Source organism: Sciurus carolinensis, chromosome 16 (assembly GCF_902686445.1).
Source record: "Sciurus carolinensis chromosome 16, mSciCar1.2, whole genome shotgun sequence".
Taxonomy (NCBI): Eukaryota; Metazoa; Chordata; class Mammalia; order Rodentia; family Sciuridae; genus Sciurus; species Sciurus carolinensis.
Window position 1 is genome coordinate 67,961,144 of NC_062228.1, and position 20,867 is coordinate 67,982,010.

Below are 20,867 nucleotides of genomic sequence, written 5' to 3' on the forward strand. Positions count from 1 at the left end.
CTTCAAAGCAATTTGTCCCTAGATTGACAAAGAATCAAGGAATGTATCTATGATTAATCAAATTCTCCCACTTGTGGTTCAAGAACAGCAAAGGTCTGACCACCTCAGAATTCACCAGTCTACCATTTCCCCTGGGGCAATTTTAAGATGCTCAGTGGGAAGTTGTCACTCCTCCCATAATGTAGGGAATCATGAGGGCAGTTTCTGCAGAACTTAGGGACATTCTCATGATGTGGGTATTCACACCTGTGACTCTAGGTTCAGAGGGAGGTGATGGTTTCCACACCAGTGCTGGTAGCATAGCAAGAGGCTGTTTCTCTTCCTTAGAGGGCAAGAGCAATAGGAGGTGTCTCTCATGAGTTGCTTCCCCTGGACCACATAGGTCCCCATAGAGAAAATTCTCTGATAAACCTATGAAGAGCAGGCTGGGGAGCTATGTTCTCACCTGAAGAAAAGCAACCAGAGTAACTCGGATGCTTAATCACACATTTGATACCACCAGGACTGTAGTGGCTTTGCCACTGATGTGGACATTGGGGGTTTGGAAGGAACAGGTCCATCTGGCTGCATTGCCTCTGCACCACTGTATGCCTGTCTGTGATGAATTCCCAACATTCAACATGCACCTGCAGGTGGCAGGTGGTGCTATCACTTCCCATTGGCCCATGGTGGCCCTGGTATGGAGATTCAATGTGGATCATGAGCATCCAGAAGAAACAGCCCCCAATGGATCAGCAGTGTGCTGCCATTTTATTGGCACCACCAAGATATCTGAGAACACATTTCTTCATCCGCAGAGAGGGTCCCTGGGACATTGCTCATGTGCTCATCATGAGTTCCTAAGGATGGAGACATGGTCAAGAGCCAAGGCACCTGCTACAGGAACCAAGGGGAGAAAGAGAAGCCACTGTTCCCAGGTCAAGCTGCAGGCCACCTAGACAGGTGTATAGTTTCAGGGAGTCCACAGACAGGTAAAAGGCAATGTTGCACTGGGGACATTTCTTACTGTTGGGTAAAGCAAAGGTTAAAACACTGAAAAATTGGGTGAGAAGCAGAGAAGATACCCATTCAAGAGCCCTGTCATTTTCTGTGACAGGAAAAGAACTGGAGAAGCTAAAAACCTTGCCGCCAGCTGAGACTATGCCACCAAGACTGCCTGTCCCTGCCCTTTCAGCTCTACCTCTCTGTCTCCAGAGAAGAACACAAGGAAATTGAGGTCCCTTTCCATGGAGGACACCAGGGACACTGTGCAATATTTAACTTGTCAAGATGGAATTGACAGCAAACATGTTGTAAACTTTTAGGCCTTGTGGACAGAAAAGTCAATTTGATAGTAGGAAGAGCCTAAGAGTGTGGTGTAAGATCAGGATTACTGTACCTAAAATACCCCTCCAGTTGTAAAACAGATTAATGTCACTTGAGGGAGAACTTTGGGAGCCAACCCACACACAAGAGGTCATAACACATATTGCTTAATAACTGTGGAGATAGGTGTTCAGGATGCATCCCATCTTGCTGCCCATATGGGATGCTCTGTGTGGGTGGATACACAGCATGTATTGTGCAACATCTCTAGGAGTGTAGATTTTAAATGTTCTCACCAAAACAAATAGGACAGTGATTTGAGGTGACGGGTATGCTCATTAGTTTGAATTGATTTACTTCACAATAGCTCTGTGTGGCAATTTTCTATCACTGTAGCAAACACTGAACCTGATCACCTTCAGAGAGAAAAGGTTTAGTTTGGCTCATGGTTGTAGAGGTTTAAGTCCCTGGCTACTTGTTCCCTTTGCTTTTGGGCCTGTGAAAAGATGAAGCTGCAAGTCCATGAGAGCTTGTTGCCCAGAAGAAATGAGAGAGGAAGAGTACTGGGGTCCCCATCCCCTTCAAGGACAGACCCTGAACTCAACCTTCCTGCTTACAGATTCAAACCCCCTAACAGCACCCTGCTGGACAACAGGTCTTACCACGTGTTCTGGGGGGACATTCCAGTTCCAAACTATAGCTGCATACACATATCAAAATCCCATTGTGTACCACAGATATGTACAATCTGTCAATTAAAATAGTAAATACTTCTGTCTATGTAGATTTCAAACAGGGAATTTAGAAATGAAGGGAGAAGGTGTAGAAGAATGCTCTTTTCCTTTTAAACGGTGTAGTGCGGGTTGATTTTTTAGTCTTTGCATAACTATTCTTGAGTTAAAAATAAAGATGAAAAAGTTGAGACTCACTCAGCACTAAAAGGGATGAATTCTTGAAATTCACATTTTCGGGAATAAATCTCTAAGAATAAGAACAGCCAGGCACAAAACTTTCCTGAGTAATGTACAAGTCACTTTCTTGTCTATGACTTGACCTTTTAAAAAGTCTTCTGATCCAGCCCATGAGATGGGTCACTGTGCCTGGAACCCAGCTTTCACATGCAGGCATATGATCCATGGGACCTGCCCACCTGACAGATTCCTCTCCTGTTCTCACTCATGGAAGAAATGAGGCCCCATCCCTTCAGCATGAAACCTCAAGGAGTAACCAATCTAGGCTGCCATCAATGGTTGGTCTCCCTGAGCCACTTCCCAGGGAAACTCTGATTAAAACATTCCCCTGAGGTCTTCTTCCTCTTCTGCTTCTGACTCCTGAACAAACCTGATGTTTCCCCTATCACCCTTTGTATGTGGCTTGTCCCATTCATGCAGGGAACAGAAGTAAAAACTCCCTTCAATAGTATAATTTTCCTATTTCATCACTCAGTCACCTTTGTGAGTATAAATGAGATAAATCATTATTTTATATGAATTTCTAGAACTACCAAATATAACCTGTGTTTTTTTAAAAAGTCAGAACGGTTGTTGTTTCTGAGGTGGAAAACTACTGCAGATGCACAAGAAGATTTGCCTGAACTGTGGACTTCTCCTGTGCCCTATGCAGGCTATTAGGGTAACTGTTGCAAATATCCATGAAAGACAAATCTCTGAGTTCAAGAAAGGTTTATTGACAGAGAGAGTCTACCATGCTGCCCATCTGCAACTACCTTCTAAACTATATAGTCATGTACAATAGAGTAGTTTAAAAATCAAAACTCTGGCCCTGTGACTGTTACTTGACATCTTTTCTGTGGTTCTGGTTACTGGGACTCTTTGTGGGTGGACCTGCTGGGAAGTTTATGCCTGGGTGGGCAGGCGGTCATTTTCAAAATGGAGTTATTTTGGCCTAAAGTCCTAACATTCTGACCTTTTGTCTTATACTACTAAGGGGTGTTGGTTGTTCTGGCTTCCTGGAGCTGGAGAGGGAGGAAGAGGGTTGTAGGTCTAAACTTTGGGGAGGGGGCTGTATTAGCTCACAAAGAGATGGTTTACAGTCTCATTAGTGAGTGACTCTACTCAATCTTGAGAAAGTATTTTGAGTAATTTATCAGAGAAGGTCATATTAAAATATGTATGAAGAGGGCCCATCAGTGGGAGCAGCCAGGGTAAGGTCTGGCCCAAAAGGTTCCTGAGGGGTGATTGTTGTCATTCCCACTGGTGTTTCTCAATGTACTCCCAGAGTTCAGTTACTTTTCCTTGGACTATTCTGGATTAGTTGGTGAAGTAACAGCATTCCTCTACTAGAAAGACACAAGCATCTCTCTTCTCTGCTGTTAGTCAGCAGTGGTTCCCCTATTTTGGAGAACTACATTGGCTAAGGAGGTGACTTGAATATGAAGAGATTCTATGTCATAGGGGCAAAGGGGGTATGTGCAGTACACCATCAGGGGCTAGTTGTACCGGTTAAAACTTTAACTTAGAAGATTGGTTGTCAAAAATGTTGAAACTCATTGTTCTTATTATGGGATCCACTGTTTCCCAGAGTTTCAGTATTTACTGTGCCTTCATTTAGGGCTAATTTACGATGGGGGAAATTCTATAATTGGGGCCCATTGCTATTAGGGAAGGGTACGCTGGGAGAGGTTTAATGTTTGACTGATTTCCCCTCCCTCCTCCTGAGTCACACTGTCTCTCCACTTTTCTGGGGAGCTGTATTTTAGGAATATTGTTTTTTTATAATCCTTCATTCCAGACTCTGAAAGGGGAGGGAGAATTGGGGTGCTGAGTCAGGCCTGGCTGCTTTGAGTTCATAACGGTTGTAGTAGAGGGACCCTCCCTTCAGAGTTCTAGAATAGGGCATGGAGTTCCCAGTGGGGAATGATGTATGGGGAAGAGCTTTGAGGTCATCATAATTGGAGCTCCCCTTTGTGATCTCGGTGAGTTAGGAGGTGAGCAGGATCATAGCATCTGTGTGTCCCAGGAGGCAGCTGGGACTGAGAATGTGAGCTTATAAAGAAATTGTTCCTATACAGAATTGAAAATAGGCAGGGTAAAAGTTAGAAATACCGGGAAATCAGGTGATTATAAGAAAGGTGAAGATTAATTCATTTGCTAATACTGAGTGAATAATTTCAGCAGGTAATGCAGTTGGGATCCTATTGTTCTTAGTCAGTCATGGGCCTCACTCAGATATAGGGAATACTCTCCATGATTCCAGGAGGGTGGGTTCTTTGGAGCATAGCAAGCATGATTAACCTTGGAATCATATTTTCCTGGTGTTTTAATCATTTCCATCCTGCTTGACAAGTTATGCAAAAGAAGAACTGAAAAATTTAATTGGGGTCTAGCAATAAGGGTTAAGTGAAGAGTAATCTCCATGAGAGGGAGCTCATGTGACCCAGAGTTGTAAAGCTCCTTAGAGAAGTTCTCACAATCCCTAGATCAGGCTGGCTCAGAGGCAAAAGACCAATATTGACTTTCTTGGCCCTTAAACTTGATCTTAAACATCCAGCAAACAGATCTTAAACTTGATCTTAAACATCCAGCAAAGCAGTCTCACCAGTCTTAAACATGCTGGGCTTCAACTTCAAGGTCTATAACCTTACAGTCATTTACCCTTTCATTTAACTGGAGACTGTACTAGTACTGCAAGTTACCATTATGTACTATCTGTCCTGTACATGATGGCTTGCTATCTCAAGTTAACCTGGGTTGTGTGTTCTTGAAGCAATGCCTCTGCAAAACATTAACAGGTGACAGTTTTACAAAATGAAATTAGCAAGAATAAAACATATTCTGCTTCCATAATACCTACCTTGAATTTTGACTGATTTTTACTTTATTCCCTATTTGAGATTACAACAAAAATAAATCTTTTGAATACTACTTTATGTGAGCTCGAGTCTCATTTACTTTGGAGTCATTTTAACACATAGTGAGGTGAGAGGCAGAGCTTTATCTCAGGTAAGGTGGGACTCCACAAATCTTAGGTAAATCATTCTAGTTTTGAAGCTAATTCTCGCCTCTTTCTTAAATGTCATTTTACAAAGTTTACGTATATTGTCTCCTGAGCCTATATGAACATCAACACAATATAACATTACACTTATAACATAAATCAAAGAAAGCCTGAGAGAGCTTTTAGCTTTCCGTTTGTGTGTCAAAGTGGCAAAATATTTACCTGTTTCATGATATTAACATTTAAACAGATCAGGCTCTCATTAACTTTTAGAAATAGAATTATATTTTATCTCAGTGTAGAAAGTAACATATACTTCATGTCCAGTTAAAGAACATTAAATGATATAAATAAATCCCCAATAAAATTTACTATTCTTACACATTTATAATTACCATTACACAAAAGTTCAGTTTGGAGAATAGCAGGTTGATAAAAACATCCTTTTAAATTTTCTGCCTTAAGGACCTTTATGCCTGGAAGATATGAGCACATATAGTATGCCATACTGATGTTTTTATATTGACCAAGCTTAATATTTTTGAATAATATCTTTAATTTATTAAAGTAAGCAAATTGGAAATAATTAAACATATTTATTCATAATTTTAAATTGGATGATATGGTAATTTCATAGTATTTTGGTGGAGAATAAAAAATTTTGCTCACTTGATGTTATAATGCAATGTGACTAATTTAAAGGAAAGAGACAAAATCAAATTAGGAATTAAGAACTGCAATACAAACTCAGAGCAATGAAAAACAAAAAAAAAACGCAACATAAAAAGTCACATAAACTCAGAACAATAACCAAGTCACCACCACCACGTGCCTGTGCTATAGGAATACTTGGAATAATAACAAAATAAACCAAGCACTAACATTCTGGGTGAATACTTAATTTTAGTAATGCAAGTGCAAGCAATTTTGAAGAAACACATAAAAAAAAACCATTGGCGTTTCAATGTAAGATTTTAATGCTTACTGAATTTCTTTGGTTTACTGGTAGAGAAAACTAATATTGAGATTGAAAATGATTCTATTGTTTGAAAATGAGTTTCTCTTCCAATGAATAAATAAGTATAAGATACTGGACTACAGCAAAATGAGTCAAGAAACTTAAATTTTAAAGGAAAATTTTGCCTCTCTAATGTAGTTTAAAAGGAAAATTTAGCCTCTCTAATGTAGCATAATACTCTAATCATTGTTGTTTAACCATAATTGTACAAATCCTAATTTTTAAGACTAATTGCCCTAAAGCATAAAACTTCAAAATATATAATCAAGTCATCAGTGAACAGGGATAGTTTGAGTTCTTCTTTTGCTATTTGTATCCCTTTAATTTCTTGGTTTGTCTAATTGCTCTGGCTAGAGTTTTAAGGACGATGTTGAATAAAAGTGGTGAAAGAGGGCCTCCCTGACTTATTCCAGATTTTAGGGGTCTGCTTCCACTTTTTTACCATTCATCATGATATCGGAAATGGTTTTATCGTAGATGGTCTTTAAAATGTTAAGGAATGTTCCCACTACCCCTATTTTGCCTAGTGTTTAGAGCATGAAGGGATGCTGTTTACATTGAATGCTTTTTCTGCATCTATCAAAATAATCATGTGTTTCTTATCTTTCAGTCTGTTTATATGGTGAATGACATTTATTGATTTCAAATGTTGAACCAAACTTTCATCCCTGGGATAAAACCCACTTGACCGTGGTGCACTATCTTTTTAATATATTTTTCTATGCAATTTGCAAAAATTTTGTTGAGAATTTTTGCATCAATGTTCATTAAGGATATTGGTCTGAAATTTTCTTTCCTCAATGTGTCTCTGTCTGGTTAAGGTATCAGGGTAATATTGGCTTCATAGAATGAGTTTGGGAGTGTTCCCTCCTCTTCTATTTCATGGAATACTTTGAAAAGTACTGGAATGAGCTCTTCTTTAAAGGTTTTGTAGAACTCGGCTGAGAACCCATCTGGTCCCGGACTTTTCTTTGTTGGTAGGCTTTTGATGACTTCTTCTATTTCATTACTTGAAATTGGTCTATTTAAATTGTGTATGTCTTCCTCGTTCAGTTTAGGCAATTCCTATGTCTCTAGAAATCTATTGATGTCTTCTAAATTTTCTATTTTGTTGGAGTATAGATTTTCAAAATAGTTTCTAATAATGTTTTGTATTTCAGTCGCGTCTGTTGTGATATTTCCTTGTTCATTCTGAATTTTAGTGATTTGGGTTTTCTCTCGTCTTCTCTTTGCTAGTGTGGTTTAAGGTTTATCAATTTTGTTTATTTTTTCGAAGCACCAACTATTTATTTTGTCAATTTTTTGTATTATTTATTTTGTTTCAATTTCATTGATTTCAGCTCTGAGTTTAACTATTTCCTGTCTTCTACTACTTTTGGTGTTGGTCTGTTCTTTTTCTAGTGCTTTGAGCTTTAGTTTTAGGTCGTTTATTTGTTGAGTTTTACTTTTTTGTTAAATGCGCTCCATGAAATAAATTAGGAAAACTACTTCATTCACAATACCCTCGAAAAAAATAAAATACTTGGGAATCAGTCGAACAAAAGAGGGGAAAGACCACTACAATGAGAACTACAGAACACTAAAGAAGGAAATTAAAGAAAATCTTAGAAGATGGAAAAATCTCCCATGTTCTTGGATAAGCAGAATTAATTTTGTCAAAATGGCCATACTACCAAAAGTGCTATACAGATTCAATGCAATTCCAATTAAAATCCCAATGATGTGCCTTACAGAAATAGAGCACGCAATTATAAAATTCATGTGGAAAAATAAGAAACCCAGAATAGCTAGAGCAATCCTTAGCAGAAAGAGTGAAGCAGGGGGTATCACAATACCAGATATTCAACTCTACTACAAGCAATAGTAACAAAAATGGCATGGTATTGGTATCAAAATAGACAGGTAGATGAATGATAGAGAATAGAGGACACAGACACAAACCCAAATAAATACAATTTTCTCATACTAGACAAAGGTGCCAAAAACACCCAGTGGAGAAAAGATAGCCTCTTCAAGAAATGGTGCTGATAAACCTGAAAATCCATATGCAACAGAATGAAACTAAACCCCTATCTCTCACCCTCCAAAATACTCAACTGAAAATGGATCAAGGACCTCGGAATCAGACCAAAGACCCTGCATCTTATAGAAGAAAAAGTAGCTCCAATTCTTCAAAATGTCATCTTAGGATCAGACTTTCTTAACAGGACTCCCATAGCACAGGAAATAAAAGCAAGAATCAATAACTGGGATAGATTCAAACAAAGTAGCTTTCTCCAGCAAAGGAAGCAATCAGTAATGTGAAGAGAAAGCTCACAGTGGGGGAGAAAATTTTTGCCACTCATACTTCAGATGGAGCACTAATTTCCAGAATCTATAAGGAACTCAAACAATTCTACACCAAGAATACAAATAACCCAGTGAACAAATGTTTTCAGGAAATGAACAGACACTTCACAGAAGATCTACAAGCAATCAACAGATATAAATGCAAATCAACACTACCTTAAGATTTCATCTCACCCCAATTAGAATGGCGATTATCAAGAACATAAGCAAAAATTGGTGTTGGCGAGGATGTGGGGAAAAAGGTACACTCATACATTGCTGGTGGGCTTGCAAATTAGTGCAGCCACTCTGGAAAGCAGTGTGGAGATTCCTCAGAAACCTTGGAATGGTACCACCATTTGACCCATCTATCCCACTCCTTGGCCTATACCCAAGGGACTTAAAATCAGCATACTACAGAGATACAGCCACATCAATGTTCATAGCTGCTCAATTCACAATAGCCAGATTGTGGAACCAACCTAGATGTCCTTCAATTGCTGAATGGATAAAGAAACTGTAGTATATATTTATATATATATATATATATATATATATATAGATAGATAGATATATGTAGATATCTATCTATCTATGTATATATATCTATATATATACACACAATGGAATATTACTGAGCCATAAAGAATGAGAAAATTATGGCATTTGCAGGCAAGTGGATGAAACTGGAGAATATCATGCTAAGTGAGATAAGCCAATCTCAAAAAACTAAAGGACGGATGATGTTGCTGATAAGCGGATAATGACACATAATAGGGGGTGGGAGGGGTTATTGTTAGTGTTAGTGTTAGGGTTAGGGTTGGGGAAAGGCAAGAATGGAGGAAGGAAGGACTGTATAGAGGGAAAAGAGGGGTGGGAGGAGTGGTGGGGGAATGGAAAAAATATCAGAATGAATCAAACAACATTTCCCTATGTAAATTTATGATTACACAAATGGTATGCCTTTACTCCATGTACAAACAGAGAAACAACATGCATCCCATTTGTTTACAATAAAAATAAATAAATAAAATAAAAATGCCAACTAACTACAAAAAAAAAGAATAAAACTTAATACACAATGTTAAGAGTAATTAGTGTACTTAAGAACTCCTTGTTAGTTTAACATATGAATTAAGTCTTGTTTCTTATCAGTATATTAAGTATTTGACCTTAGGGAAGAAACTTAAATAGCTTTCACTGTTGTCTCACATATATATAATGAACTTAGTTATACACAAACTTGTTGAAAAATGTCCTTTACTTACACACAGGCATTCTTAGCATTCATTTAGACCCTCATGTCACCAATTTATGAAAACACAAACAATGTTCAAGTACACCACCCATGGAATTCAGGAATTTAAGAGTATTTTGCTATATCTAACAGCATTTTATCTTTGTACATTAATCAGATGCTTTCCTAAACACATTTATGAAAATTAGTTCATATATGTCAAATTCAATTTGCTTATTAACTATAAGAATTAAGGTATCACACAAGTGTATTGGACAGCATTTACCTCTTCCATGTTGAAGAAAATTAAATAGCATGAGAGAGCAAGAAAGAGAGAGAAGGCACAGAGAGGGAGGGGAGAGGGAGGGAGAGAGACACAGAGAGAGAGACTCTGAAAAACATTTTTCTGTATTGCAGCCCACAAGAACTTTAAAATGGATACAGTTTTCTTCAGTCATATGTTGGTCACCCCCTGGGCCTGCTGTGTATTACAGTTTACATTCCAAAGCTGGTTAGGGTTATTTTTCTCTCTCTCAGTGACATGCAGGTTAAAGTTTTGCTCCATAGGATAAGATGAGGGTAAGTGCTTGAAATAAGGATTTTTACATGATTTTGGGCTGGGAACTCACCTAATTTGCCATTTTGCAATAAATGACTTTTTAACTCTTTGCACAATTTCTTGATCAAAGGTTCCCTATTTGGGCCATTGGTGTAGATTATCTCATTTGCACTGTGGCCATATTTGAGTGCTGACCTTAATGAAGCTTTCGATTTAGATAAATGACTGGATCATTCTCACATTGTGGAGGGGTGAAGGAGTGGACCAGACCTGGAAGATTTGCCCCTACTTAGTGAAGGTGTGTCTGAGTGAGGGGATGAAGTTGTGGCTGAGCAAGCAAAGAAGCAGAGGGTGGAGGTGGAGAAAGTGAAGAGTGATCTTTTAGGTCAAAAGAGGTAAAGTCATTAAGATTGGGAGGTGAAAGTGTTAAGGGAGAGTGAGCAGGGAGGACCTGGGTGGGGAAGGAGGACGGACTTAAAGAGGGGTGAGAGTGAAGAAAAGAGAAGGCTTGAACATAGGGAATCCTGGCCTGCTTGCTGCTGTGACAGAAGTTGTATAAATCCTGTATAATGGGATTGAAAGTCCCATTCTTTGGACTGAGGAGTCATTATCTAATTTATATTGGGGCCAAACTGTGTAGCAACAGAATATGAGGTTTTGAGGTTTGAGATCTGGAGTCAAATGGAGAGGCTGACTGTTTTGAGGAGACACACAAGGGGGGGGGCACAGAGAATTTTAGATTGGGCAGAGTCCTTGGCTAAGAGTTCTCAGGAGCCCAGAGAAGGGAAACAGGAGAGAAAGGGGTTTCCCCATGACCTCTCTGACTTCCCACATAGAAGCAGACCACCAGTGAGGGGTGTCACCATCCCTGACAGGTCTGCAGCCAATGCCAAGGGAGAATCTAACCCAGTGCTGGGATTTTTGTAGAGAGAGAGAGAGAGCACTCAGGGCCTCTATAGAAGAGTTCTGAGGACACACTGCCAGTAGAGGAAAGAATGACTAGAGTCAAATTCCGTGGTGGGCAAGAAGGTTGGCAAAATCACGTCATGAACCCACTATTGTGGATATTGGCCAGGGAGGAGGGGGCACTGTCAAGATGGCTGAGATCCCAGTGAAGGAAGAAGCACCAGGCAATGACTGTGGATCCCATCTTAGGTTTCAGTACCAGAATATTAGGGTAGCTTGCACAAAAATCCATTGCAGACGCACCTCAGAGTTCAAGCAATGGTTTATTGACACAGACAGTCTGCCAGGCTGTCCCTCTGTGAGGAGAGGTAGCCTGCAGAAAAAAAAAACTTCTAAACTATACAGTCATGTACAATGGAGTAGCTAAAAATAACCGATCTGGCCCTGCAACTCTACTTGATGTCTTTGGGGTGGTTCTGGTTATTGGGACTCCTTGTGAGTGGGCCTACCAGGAAGGTAATTCCTGGGTGGGCAGGTACTGACTTTCAGAAGGGAGTCACTTTGGCCTGAAGTCTAAACACAGGCTGCAGGTCATGTGCAGAAGCACCCTTGTTAGACTGCTAATGGGAGCTACAGTCTGCACATCTTCCTGATACAACTGTCATTCCAGTGAGGGGCTGAACTCCAGAAGTAGCTTTGCTATACCTTGGCAGGTGGGCCTTTGTGAACCTGGGTTCCTCATATTTTGAGGTGCTTTGAAAATACAGGTCACCAATTGCTTCAAACCCTGTAAGGCCTGGACCTGACTTGGTGACATCTTCCTAGAGTAGAAGGAAGCAAAACTGCTAAGAGAAAAGGTGGTTCTTCCCAGGCTGAGGAAGTTACAAATGAAGTCTGGAATGTGTTGTCTCACTGGAAGGATGAGTGACCAAGGAGTAAGGATGCCATGATCAAAGGACAAAGAAATCCATTTGGAGAAGCTGTCACAGACCAGTCTCAAAACTAGAGCATCAGAGAAAATAAAGGTGACTCCAGATTATGGCCCATGAAAGCCATGAATTCTTGCATACATGAAAAATGATTTAGAAAAGGAGTGAAAAAGGAGAAATGGGAATCACCCCAGGTGGGAGGTCAAAGGGGAAGGAGCCTGAGAGCTAGGTCAACAGTGGTGGCCAAAACACAGGTGGAAGACGGATGTGCATCAGGATACATGGGTCAACATGTCCAGAATGCTTACTGAAGGAGAAAATGGTAATATTTCAGTGAAGAACTGTGAAAGAAGTAGTGGGAAGTGTCGCTGTGATGACCACTACCACGTGCATCCCAGTACACTATAAGGACATAAAAGTCCACATCTGTGGTTTCCCAGTAAAAGATTTAGAACTTCAATCTTCTGGAAACATTAGCACTACAGAGGAAGATTTTTAAAATAACTGGCTTCTCATCTTAAAAAAATAAGAAGATGGGAGCTGGACTGGGTCCCACCAGGAAGTGGATGGGACGTCGCACCCCGGAGTCGGGTGGCAGCGAGGCCGGCCCTGGCTTTGTAGCTCGCTCAAGATAGCAGCACAGCCACCCAGCGAGAATCGCCTCAACGTGCTTTGTCTAAAGTTTTTACATACAAATTCTACTAGTCGTACTTGGCCATTCAGTGCAGTTGCTGAATTAGTAGATAATGTTTATGATCCTGATGTGAAAGCTAAACAGATATGGATTGACAAAACAGTGATAAATGACTGTATATGCTTGACATTCACTAATAATGGGAATGGTATGACATCAGATATGTTACACAAAGTGCCAAGAGATGGGAAAACACATCAAGATAGATTTAAAGTAATTTACTGAAGATGATACAGCCAGGAAGGCTTTGGCTTCAGTGACAAAGTCACCGTGAATGGTCATGTCCCAGGTGGATTGTATGGGAATGGCTTCAAGTCAGGTTCTATGCATTTGGGTAAAGATGCCATCGTTTTTACCAAAAATGGAGAAACCATGAGTGTGGGCTTCTTGTCTCAGACCTACCTGTAAGTCATAAAAGCAGAACATGTTGTTGTTCCAATAGTGGCATTCAACAAGCACCACGTCAGATGTTTAATTTGGCAGAATCAAAAGCCAGCCTTGCTGCAATTCTGGAACATTCTCTGTTTTCTATGAAACAGAAATTACTGGAAGAACTTAATGCCATTATGGGTAAGAAGGGGACAAGGATCATCATTTGGAATCTTAGAAGCTACAAAAATGCAACAGAGTTTGACTTTGAAAAGGATAAATATGATATCAGAATTCCTGAGGATTTAGATGAGGCAACAGGAAAGAAAGGGTACAAGAAGTAAGAAAGAATGGACCAAATTGCCCCTGAGAGTGACTATTCCTTGAGGGCTTACTGCAGTATATTATATCTAAAGCCAAGAATGCAGATCATCTTACGTGGACAGAAAGTGAAGACACAGCTAGTTTTGAAGAGTCTTGCCTACATCGAACGTGATGATTATCGACCTAAATTCTTAACTAAAACATTGAGAATTACTTTTGGATTCAACTACAGAAATAAAGATCATTATGGCATAATGATGTATCACAGAAATAAACTCACCAAAGCTTATGAAAACGTCAGATGTCACCTAAGGGCAAACAACATGGGTGTTGGAGTAGTTGGAATTATAGAATGTAATTTCCTTAAGCCAACTCATAATAAGCAATATTTTGACTACATTAATGAGTACAGACTTAGAGTAACAGCGCTAGGAGAAAAGCTGAATGATTACTGGAATGAAATGAAAGTGAAGAAAAATTCAGAATATCCTCTAAATTTGCCAGTTGAAGATATACAGAAACGTCCTGATCAAACATGGGTTCAATGTGATTCCTGTCTAAAGTGGTGAAAATTACCATTTGCCCTCACATTGGTGAATGCTCCTCCCTTTGCCACACCAGGCAGTGTGCTCCTCCCTTTGCCCACACCTGGCAAAATGCTGCTCCCTGTGCCTGCACCTAGCAGAATATTCCTCCCTGTGCCCACACCTTGCTGAATGGCCCTGCTGTGCTTCGACTGGGAGAATTCTCATCCCTGTACCTACACCTGGCACGATGTTCCTCCCTGTCCCACACCTTGCAGAATTTTCCTCCCTGTGCTGCACCTGAGAGAATGCTCATCCCTTTGCCCAAACCTGGCAGAATTCTTCCCCTGTGTTGCACCTGGCAGAATGTTCCTCCTTTCACCCGAATCTTTTAGAATGCTCTTCCCTTTCCCTGCACCTGGCAGAATTCTCCTCTCTGTGCTACACCTACCTGCATGCTCCTCAATGTGCTGCAACTTGCAGAATTCTCCTCTGTACTTGAACTGGCAAAACCTCCACACTGTGCTGCACCTGGATGCATGCTCCTCCCTATGCTGCACGTGGCAGAATTCTCCTCCCTGTGCCCTCACGTGCAAGAATGCTCCTCCCTGTCCTGCAAATGAGAATGCTCCTCCCTGGCCCACACCTGGCAGAATGCTCGTTCTTAAAACCGCACCTTGCAGAATGCCCCTTCTTCTATCTTCATCTGACAGCGTGCATGTCCTGCTTGAACAAGATGTGTACCATTTGGTACCTTGCTTTTGTATATTTGGTCTGTTTTCCTCAACAGGAATCACTTTCCATGGGAAACATTGTTGTTATGTCTCCTGAATCCCAGCTGCAGAGAAGAGTGCCTCACCTGCTGGGAGAGGGAGGGGACCTTGAAGCACTCTTGAGCAGTAAAAGGATATGTCCTTGTGTCACTCTGCCCACTTGAACCACTCTGGTTTCTCTTTCCACTAAATTCACATGCTGTCCACTGTTCAGTTTGGGCATCCTAGAAGTGCCCAGGGATTTCAGCAATCATACTTTGAAGCCCAAGTTTTACATGAGGCTGAAATCCAGCCTGAGCCTTGTGCTCCATGTCCCCTCTCAGTAGGTAGGTCCCTGCGTGCTCTGATCAGCCTCCCCTGGGACCTCTGCTTATGCCAATGTGAAGCCTGTCCCACCTGCTTCTGCCCTTGAGGGGCTTCTCATGGGGAAGGGCTTGCAGAGACATCACAGTCCTCACCTCGTGTTCCCCAGATGACCTCCAGTCCCCATGCAGGTGCTGTCACTGCACCTCAGGTGAAAGGACAGACACTTCCCAGCAAAGTGGTGAGGTCATGGAGTCCCTGACCTTTATCACCTTCCCTGCCCACACCTGCACAATGCTGCCTGAGAACACTGACAGACATCATCATTCAGTTAAGTGTCCATGCCTTCATATCACTCCCAGATTCTGAGAAGGAGTCTTCCCCAAATGCAGTATCAGACACAGAAGCATGGATCCAGAGGGGATTGGACATGAGACTATGACAGCGCTCTCTCCCTCTACCTCTCCCTCTCCCCCTTCCTTCTACTGTCCCTCTCCCCTTCCTCTCCCTCTCTCTCTCCTCTCCCAATCTCACTCTCCACCTCACACACACATTCACAGCAGCTCTTTCAGGAAACACTTCATGTCTCCTTCTTGCTCTGACCTCCCTCTGAGATGTCCTCACTGGTCCCTGACTAACACTCTCTGCTCATTCTGCAGCTTTGCTCTGCAGACCCAGGTGAGCTTAAGGAAGGTGAGTCCCCAGTGGGCACTGGTGTCCAGGTGAAGGTGTGGGTATGGGCATGGGCTCTTGCTTTCCTTACTGCTGATCCCAGGGAGAGGAGGCAGAGCCCAGGGAGATCATAATGCTAAATCTAAAACTACTCTCCTCAGTAGAGGAACAACAAACAGTTGGTTAGAGAAAAGTTAAAACAGTTGTTTCCTGTGTCGAGGATGAAAAGGCAATTGGGGAAATTGTGTGAACTGTGATGGGGACAGAGGAAGGGAGAGGGCAGCCAGGGACCCTGAGTGTCTGAGTCTGACTGTAATGCCACTTGGCACCCCAGCCTGTAGACAGATTGTGAAGTGCTATCCTGCTTTTCCATCCCACAATCAATCTTATTCTGAATATCCCCACAAACATTTTCTTATGAAACAGGAAAGAACACCCATTCTCACCATGGATGCTTTGGATGGGCAGTTGGGTGCCGTTCCCTGAGGACTCAGGGCACCTATTCTGATCCCGTGTATCCACTTTCCTTTCCCTGTGAAATTCAGCACCTGTTTATCAGTCAGAATTTGAAAACACACCACAGCCTCAGGGACCCAGGCTCCTGTTAGGGACCTGACTTCATGCCAGCCTGAAGACTCCTGCTGCAGCCTGACCCCCTGCTCCCTCGGATACACTACAGGCCTGGTCTCTCAGCCATCCCCATGTTCTCCCTTCTGCTGTGCTTACTCTGCCTCACAGTTTCAGCACTATCATGGGGCTGCAGTTCACTGACGAGTTTAAACTGCCTTCTGTCTTGCAGATGCTGGAAAGAGATCAGTTGTGACACTCTGCACAAACCCCCAAGCCTATGATTGACGTTAGTGTTCGGTCCGACTGCACCCCCCACCCCAGCACTCCCAAGGCCAGCATTTCTGGTGAGGCTCCTTCCAGATACCTTTTCCTCCATCTGGAACCTGCAGAAAGGTGTCTCCTGACTAACCCCTGCCTGACCAAGTAAGCAACATAATTTATTCCCCGCTGCCCTTTTAAAGCAACCAGCTGCCCTTCATGGAAATTTGCCAGACACAAGGTGGTTCTCCTCTGCCCACCTCCATCTTCCATTCCACACTGAGCAGCCCTTATCCAAGACTCCAATGCATTTGTTCAGTGTTCACACATGAGTGTGAAGAGAAAAATGTTTTCTCAAATATCAAAACTTGAATATTCAATAAAGCATATCATTACGCTTAAAGTACTACCAAGATAAAAATGGATAAAGCAAGCATGTCGGATTAGTGGGTCACATTGTGTAGATGTCTCACTGAAGAGAAACATGAAATACAGATGTGTTCAAAACTTATGCACTGCCTGCACTAACTCCTCCAATGTTATTGGTTTTGAGTTACTTAAATTTTTATTCACATATTCTTGAATTATACTGAAAGGGTTGGTTGTCAGTTCTATAAATAGACTTATATATTTCAAATGAATAATGATGACACATTTCCAAACAAGATTGTGGACCACAGCCTAACCTTCCTCTTCCAGGGCTGTAATTTTCATATATGTTTGTGTTTCATTTATCTGAAACCTGGCATGGTGGTACCAGTCCATAATCCTGGCTACTTGAGAAACTGAGGCAGGAGGATCACAAGTTTGAGGCCCACCTGGGAAACTTACCCTGACACTGTAAAAATATTAAATTGTGATGGATGGGTTCCTGTTGTCCCCATGGACCATGCTGACCCCAGAAAGAGGAAAAAAATTACTATTTGCACTATTTCAGGTAAGTACAAAGAGAACAACATAGTGATAATCAAGTGATTTCTTCATTTAACTTTGAAAATTTTTGATTTGATATGGAATGTCTATACTATTTTTAAAGAATCACGGGAAAATACATATGTGTGTACTACTTAATACAGATGAGAACACTTCACAAAGCCAACCTTTCTACCCTTCCATCATGGCCAGTCTCTGCTCCAATATTTCTGTCGTTATATATTTAAAAAATATATGGTGCACATGTCTGTGTCTTGTCTCTACCTATGTAATATATGCTTGAGAACCACCCACTAAAGCCCACAAGGCTCTGCCTACTCTCCCTGTACACACACCTGCTGGGCACTCTTGAACCTGAAGACACCCATGTCCATGCACATGCCTTCCCCTCCTCTCCCTGTAGAGACACCTGCTGGGCACCCTCCATCCTGAGGGCATCCATGTCCCTGCACAGGTCTCCCCCACATTTCCCAGCAGAGACACATGCTGGGCATCCTCCCCTATGAAGTTGCACCCATGTACATGCACAAGACTCACCCTCCTCTCCCAACAGAGACACCTGCTGGGCACCCTCCACCCTGAACGCACCCATGTCCCTGCACAGGGCTCTCCCTCCTCTCCCTGCAGAGACACCTGCTGGGTACCCTCCACCCTGAAGGCACCCATGTCCCTGCACAGGGCTCCCACTCCTCTCCCTGTAGAGACACCTGCTGGGCACCCTCCACCCTGAAGACACCCAAGTCCCTGCACAGGGCTCTCCCGCCTCTCCCTGTAGAGACACCTGCTGGACACCCTCCATCCTGAAGGAACCCATGTCCATGCACAGGTCTCCCCCTCCTCTCCCTGTAGAGACACCTGCTGGACGCCCTCCACTCTGAAGGCACCCATGTCCCTGCACAGTCCTCCCCCTCCTCTCCCTGCAGAGACACCTGCTGGGCACCCTCCACCCTGAAGGAACCCATGTCCCTGCACAGGGCTCCCCATCTCTCCCTGTAGAGACACCTGCTGGACACCGTCCACGATGAAGGCATCCATGTCCCTGCACTGGGGTCCCCTCCTCTCACTGCAGAGACACCTGCTGGGCACCCTCCATGATGAAGGCACCGATGTCCCTTCACAGTCCTCCCCCTCCTCTCCCTGCAGAGACACCTGTTGGGCACCCTCCACCCTAAGAAGGGACCCATGTCAATGCACACAGCTCTCCATCACTCTCACCTTCACCTGGGAGTTGGGGACTGAGGTTTGTGAAGCTCAGGTTTTTATTATGTTTTGTTTGAGCAGGTGGGCAGAAACTCATTGTCTCTTTCATGTGAGAGTATTTAGTTTAGGTAAGTATTACATTGTGGCTTGTCCTGATGGTGACACATTTACTCTCATTTTTTTATCTCCTGACTTTAGGTTCTGCCCACACTCCAGTTGCTGATCTGATCCATTCAGCATGGATATGGGGTTTATTTTTCTCACTCAGACAGGAGTAGGATTCGTGGGAAATTTCTCCCTCCTTTGCCTCTATAACTTCACCTTGATCACCAGACGTCACTTCAGACCCACAGATTTGATTCTCAATCAGCTGGTGCTGGCCAATTCCATTGTTCTTCTCTCTAAAGGAGTACCTCAGACTCTGGCAAGTTTGGGATGGAAACATTTCCTGGATGATAGGATATGTAAGCTTGTCTTCTATTCTTACAGAGTGAGCACTGGTGTGTCCTTCAGCACCTTGTGCTTGTTCAATTGCTTCCAGGTCATTAAGCTCAACCCCAGAATCTGTAGGTGGATCTCGCTCAAGATCAGATCCCTACAGTGCATCGGCTCCTGCTGTCTCCTCTGTTGGACCCTGCATCTCCTCATAAATTCATTTCTGCCTTTAGTAGTGAAAGGCCCATGGAATAAGGAGAATCTGAGTGCAGATGGGAGTCATGGCTACTGTTCCTGGTCAATAGGAGGAAGTCACAGCACCTTACATTCAATCTTATACTTTTCCCCTGACTTGATGAGTCTGGTCCTCATGGCCTGGGCCAGTGGCTCCATGGTCTTCCTCCTGCACAGGCACAAGCAACGAGTCCAGCATATTCACAGCCATGTCCGCAGTCCCAGACCTTCCCATGAGGCCAGGGCCACACGCACCATCCTGATCCTGACGAGCTCCTTTGTTTCCTTTTACTCCGTCTACACTGTACTGACCATGTGGATGACCCTAGCTGCAAACAGAGGCCAGTGGGTCGTGAGCAGCTCCGTGCTGGTGGCCTCATGTTTCCCAGCACTCAGCCCCTTTGTGCTCCTCATCAATGACAACCGGGTCTCTCAGTTCCTCTCTCACTGCCGAGTGAGGACAAATTGTGTCTAATAATCCACTCACCTGGCAAGGGGTCTGTTCTCCTTGAGGTACTTGAATGTTCATGTCAGAATCTGCTCATATTGAAGAGCCCTCAGTTCAGACTGACTGACCCTATGGCACAGATGTGGCAATATCTCCTCTAACCTCAGCCCCAGGCCAGACTAAGCACAGACATCATGCACGTAATAAACAGGGATCTGACCCTGTTTCTAATTAGGGAAATTTAGGATATTTTAAAATGTGTATTAGAGGAAATTGTTGAGATTACAGATAAGGAAATTCTTTCTTTGAAGTCTTATGAAAACTCACTGAAGACTTTTTGCCATTTTGTTGCTAGTGTTTCAGTATCATTTCTTTTTAAATAATTATTTTCCTTGGCAAATAATTATGTATATTTCAGAGATACAATGTGATGTTCTGATCTCTGTACACTTTATATAAAGAGTCAATCACCTACATGCCCAACATCTCAATAGCATCATTCATTTCTTGTGAGGATGTTAAAAATCTTTTGTTTCAAAAATCTTGAAATACACATTCCATTTTTATTAACTATGGTGATAAATAGTTTTCCAAAGAAGTTTTGAGCCAACATTTTTGGAAGAGGGAAATGAACTGCATGATTGGTGTGAGGAAGTCAATTGCAGCTCACTGTGTGGGCTGATTCTCATGGGATTGGAATGCAGACAGATGTAGTGAGCAGGGAGTAGGGCCAGCGAAGGTTCTAGGCCTTCACCTAGAATAGCTGAGAAAATCTGAGTGGCTGTTTAAGGTGACAGACAGTGCAGGAATCCAATCAGGGTGATGGAAATCCCAGACCTCCTCTCTCAGCAGTGCTCACTATGCTTTGTATGTTGGGGAGGTCTGCAATCC

The 20,867-nt window shown here is 42.4% G+C and overlaps 1 protein-coding gene and 1 pseudogene across 1 annotated transcript; both read left to right on the forward strand.

Moving 5' to 3' along the window:
- LOC124966266 (MORC family CW-type zinc finger protein 3-like) overlaps nt 1-14,342 on the forward strand; it is a 42,683-nt pseudogene extending 28,341 nt beyond the window's left edge.
- Nucleotides 14,343-19,097: 4,755 nt separating this feature from the next.
- On the forward strand, nt 19,098-20,003 carry LOC124966267 (vomeronasal type-1 receptor 1-like). Its single transcript, XM_047527294.1, has one exon. It carries the CDS (start codon nt 19,098-19,100, stop codon nt 20,001-20,003), a length of 906 nt encoding a protein of 301 aa, XP_047383250.1.
- The last annotated feature ends 864 nt before the right edge of the window (nt 20,004-20,867 follow it).

Coding starts and splice junctions, on each gene's coding strand:
- LOC124966267 (XM_047527294.1), top strand. CDS start 19,098: ATGGATATGGGGTTTATTTTTCTCACTCAGACAGGAGTAGGATTCGTG.